Below are 1,770 nucleotides of genomic sequence, written 5' to 3'. Positions count from 1 at the left end.
TATAGTGACAAAGCCTGTAGTCTTAAATTAGTAAGCACTAAGGGTTAGCATGAAGGACAACTAAATGATTGTATATATTAATGTAATTATATAGTGATATAAATTAGCATGATCATATACATTTGTTGTAGAATCAAAGGAATAAATATTGTGATAGAATAGCTGATTTGGAGGGATAGCAAGGTAGATTTAGAGGGATTGAATAGCAAATTTGTAGGGATAGAATAGCTGATCTTTAGGGATAGGAATGACAGATCTTTAGGGATGTGTAATCTTTATTTTCTCTGTATAATGAAAAGACACTCTCACTTTGAGGGGCATTCAACAGAAAACATACATGGTATTAGAGTCTTCTCGTGGTTGTCTTCGTTTCATAGAGTCATCTGTGGTTCCTTCTAAAAAAAATTGAAAATCTTTGTTTTTTGTTTACTGTTCATCGACAATCAGTCCTACCACCTAGGAATTTTGTTCTTGGTCATTCTAGTTGCTTTCTTGAGTCTTTGTAGCATGAATTCACATCACTTTGAATCCTTTAGTGTTCATTTCACTGGAAAAAATATTATTCTTGGGAATTTCAGTTATTTGTCATCGGCAAAGAACTATGGGGTCATATAGATGGAAGCGATCATACTCCTACTAATGCAGCAAAGCTAGGTGAATGGAAGATTAAAGATGCTCTGGTGATGACATGGATTCTAGGGTCAATTGAACCTCTTATTGTTCTTAATCTCAGGCCATGCAAGATAGCTAAGTCCATGTGGGATTTTTACAACCAAGATAATACTGCAAGATGCTTTCAGTTAGAGTATGAAATTGCTAATTACTCTCAAGGAGGTCTTTCAGTTACGGATTATTTTTCTAGATTTCAGAACTTATGGGCTGAATTTACAAATATTGTCTATGCCAAAATACCTATTGAATCTCTATCAGTGATTCAGGAAGTTCATGAACAAAGCAAGCGAGACCAATTTTTGATGAAATTACGCTCCGACTTTGAGAGTGTTTGCTTTAACTTGATGAATCGTGGCCCGTCTCCCTCTTTGGATGTTTGCTTTAGGGAATTACTTCATGAAGAGCAATGTCTTGTCACACAAATTCTTTCAAGAAAGAAAATGATGTCATTGTTGCATTTGCTGCTCAAGGTAAAGGAAAGGGCACGGATATGAGTAGAACTCAATGCTACCGTTGCAAGGAATATAGTCATATTGATAGCAACTGTAGTAAGAAGTTCTGTAATTATTGTAAACAATACACACACATTATCAAAGAGTGTCCCACGCGCCCTCAAAATCATAGGGTCAATGATTTCTAAGATGGGATAAATGGTTCGACTAATGATAATTAACTCATCTTCGGGAGAAGTTCTTACGCTTGAAATGGTACAACAAATGATCGTGTTAGCCTTTTCAGCATTGGGATTACAAGGTAATGATGTAACATCTAATTTTTGGATTGTTGATTCAGGTTCTTCCAATCATATGACCAACTCAACGAGCATCTTAAAAAATGTTCGTAAGTATGAAGGTCCATCACAAATACAGATTGCCAATGGTAGTAATTTACTCATTACCAAGGTTGGGGACATTTCTCCAACTTTCAAGAATGTTTTGTTTCGCCAAAGCTCTCAACTAGTCATATTTCAGTTGGACAATTGGTAGATAACAACTGTGATGTGAATTTTTCTCATAATGGTTGTATTGTACAGGATCATGTGTCGGGGACGATAATCGCGAATGGGCCTAAAGTTGGATGATTGTTTCCTATACACTT

The 1,770-nt window shown here is 35.8% G+C and overlaps 1 protein-coding gene across 1 annotated transcript; it reads left to right on the top strand.

The window, feature by feature from the left end:
* Positions 1–337: 337 nt before the first annotated feature.
* On the top strand, positions 338–1,166 carry LOC125857016 (uncharacterized). The gene is made up of 2 exons (XM_049536688.1): positions 338–388; positions 579–1,166. The coding sequence occupies exons 1-2, from the start codon at positions 338–340 to the stop codon at positions 1,164–1,166; spliced, it is 639 nt and encodes a 212-aa protein (XP_049392645.1).
* Positions 1,167–1,770: the final 604 nt, after the last annotated feature.

The sequence above is a fragment of the Solanum stenotomum genome, chromosome 1, assembly GCF_019186545.1.
Source record: "Solanum stenotomum isolate F172 chromosome 1, ASM1918654v1, whole genome shotgun sequence".
In the NCBI taxonomy this organism is placed as follows: domain Eukaryota; kingdom Viridiplantae; phylum Streptophyta; class Magnoliopsida; order Solanales; family Solanaceae; genus Solanum; species Solanum stenotomum.
This window is presented reverse-complemented; position numbering and strand designations above follow the sequence as displayed.

Excerpts from the sequence above, each read along its gene's own strand:
- LOC125857016 (XM_049536688.1), top strand. The coding sequence starts at position 338 with ATGGTATTAGAGTCTTCTCGTGGTTGTCTTCGTTTCATAGAGTCATCT. Across the intron at positions 389-578 it reads GTTTCATAGAGTCATCTGTG|TTATTTGTCATCGGCAAAGA; the intron begins GTTCCTTCTAAA and ends TGGGAATTTCAG.